Source organism: Lucilia cuprina, unplaced genomic scaffold (assembly GCF_022045245.1).
Source record: "Lucilia cuprina isolate Lc7/37 unplaced genomic scaffold, ASM2204524v1 Scaffold_8042, whole genome shotgun sequence".
Lineage (NCBI taxonomy): Eukaryota > Metazoa > Arthropoda > Insecta > Diptera > Calliphoridae > Lucilia > Lucilia cuprina.
Genome location: NW_025812980.1, coordinates 1 through 1,723, shown reverse-complemented (window position 1 = coordinate 1,723; position 1,723 = coordinate 1). Strand labels below are relative to the sequence as shown.

The 1,723-nt window shown below is 29.1% G+C and overlaps 1 protein-coding gene across 2 annotated transcripts; it reads left to right on the top strand.

The window, feature by feature from the left end:
• The first annotated feature begins 322 nt into the window (after positions 1 to 322).
• LOC111687678 (mitochondrial pyruvate carrier 2-like) lies at positions 323 to 1,296 on the top strand. Of its 2 annotated transcripts, none has more exons than XM_046956134.1 (3): positions 323 to 342; positions 835 to 1,101; positions 1,170 to 1,296. In XM_046956134.1, exons 2-3 carry the CDS (start codon positions 951 to 953, stop codon positions 1,223 to 1,225), a joined length of 207 nt encoding a protein of 68 aa, XP_046812090.1. In that variant the 5' UTR covers positions 323 to 342; positions 835 to 950; the 3' UTR covers positions 1,226 to 1,296. The 2 variants fall into 2 exon arrangements, with proteins under 2 accessions (XP_046812090.1, XP_046812089.1); XM_046956133.1 differs by lacking the exon at positions 323 to 342 and adding an exon at positions 526 to 701.
• The last annotated feature ends 427 nt before the right edge of the window (positions 1,297 to 1,723 follow it).

Below are 1,723 nucleotides of genomic sequence, written 5' to 3'. Positions count from 1 at the left end.
TCTATCTATCTATCTATCTATCTATCTATCTATCTATCTATCTATCTATCTATCTATCTATCTATCTATCTATCTATCTATCTATCTATCTATCTATCTATCCGTCTACCTACCTAATACTTAGTACTGTAACATTTTTGATAAATTAATTTTCCCTTTTATCCCCTAATGCTCTGTTCTAAAGCCTCCATAAAAAGCTTATCTATTTTATAAATATTTATGCAAAGTAAAAAAAATTCCAAACAAACTAATGAACTACTAAAGCTATAATAAAAGCTTTGATTTTTTTTATTAAAAAACTTCATAATGTTCTCAGTTTATAGTTGACGTTTAACGAGTCAAGTAAGTGTGCTTGCTAATGATAACAAGTTCAAGTGTCATTTAAATAAAAAGTGGTTTTTACACGTGAACCGTTATAAAGTAAAGTAAACATTCTAACAGTTGTTGTTGATAAAAAACACGAATGTTTACATTATTAGCAGATGTTATGCATTTTACTTAATGAGTTTTATTTTTAGAATTGTGTAAAATTTTACGCATTTGTGTCTTGTGTGTGTGTTTTTTTTTAATTTACAAATTTCCGCAAGAATCTTGAAATACGGAAGTGTCTGTCTGTTAAAATCTTTTCGTGTTTTATTTCTGTGTGTAGTGTAGCAAATTAAAAAAAAATTGTACGGTTTTGTTGTGTGGTCAAGGCCAAGGTGAGAGAAAGCTTTTTTACAAACATGACAAAAATACTCTCACATGTTTAGCTGGTCTCTCTTAATTTAGTTAATATTACTCTCTTATTTAGTTAGAAAATTATAATTTCTGAATATTTTATCATATTCGCAGCGTAATTTCAACAATAAACAACAACTGCTAGCGAGTTAGTTTGGGTTGGTGGTACCACATATCAAAAGATTTTTCCTTAAATTTGACTAAACAAATATAAAAAGACAACTTTACAAATGGCTTCTACGGCAGTACCTCCTTCAGCTCCTCCACCACCAGCTGGTCCAGCTAAAGTAGGTTTACCTTCGAAAATTTACAATGGTTTAATAGGTGCCGTTGACAAACATGTGCCTGCTAAATTACGTCCTTTATGGAATCATCCAGCTGGTAAGTTTGTGAAATGAATAGTGAAAATTTCCTGATTATTTATTATGATTTTTTTTTTAATATTTAAGGTCCCAAAACTGTATTCTTTTGGTCGCCTATGTTTAAATGGGTAAGTTTTATATAATCAATGTAAAATATTATAATTTTATTTAGAAACGTACTGTGTTGTGTTGTTGGTTTTGTACTGTAAAATTCCTATTACATCAGAGATGTTAAATGTGTAGTTTTACAAAAAGTACTATAACGATTTGTAGGAAATAAAAGTACTTTTTGCTTGAAATATTTTGAAGGCACGCGAGATTATGTTTTGTTATCTACATAGTCGACAGTTTTAGGGGCTTGTTAAGTTTGGTATAAGGTTTGTAACCTTTTAAAAACTGAATCACTTCGTGTTTTAAAGAAAGTGAACTCAAAAAGGAAATTTAAACAAATAACAATAACGATGAATAGAATATAGATAGATAGATAGATAGATAGATAGATAGGTAGATAGCTAGCTAGATAGCTAGATAGCTAGATAGATAGATAGATAGATAGATAGATAGATAGATAGATAGATACAGAGATAGATAGATAGATAGATAGATAGATAGATAGATAGATAGATAGATAGATAGATAGA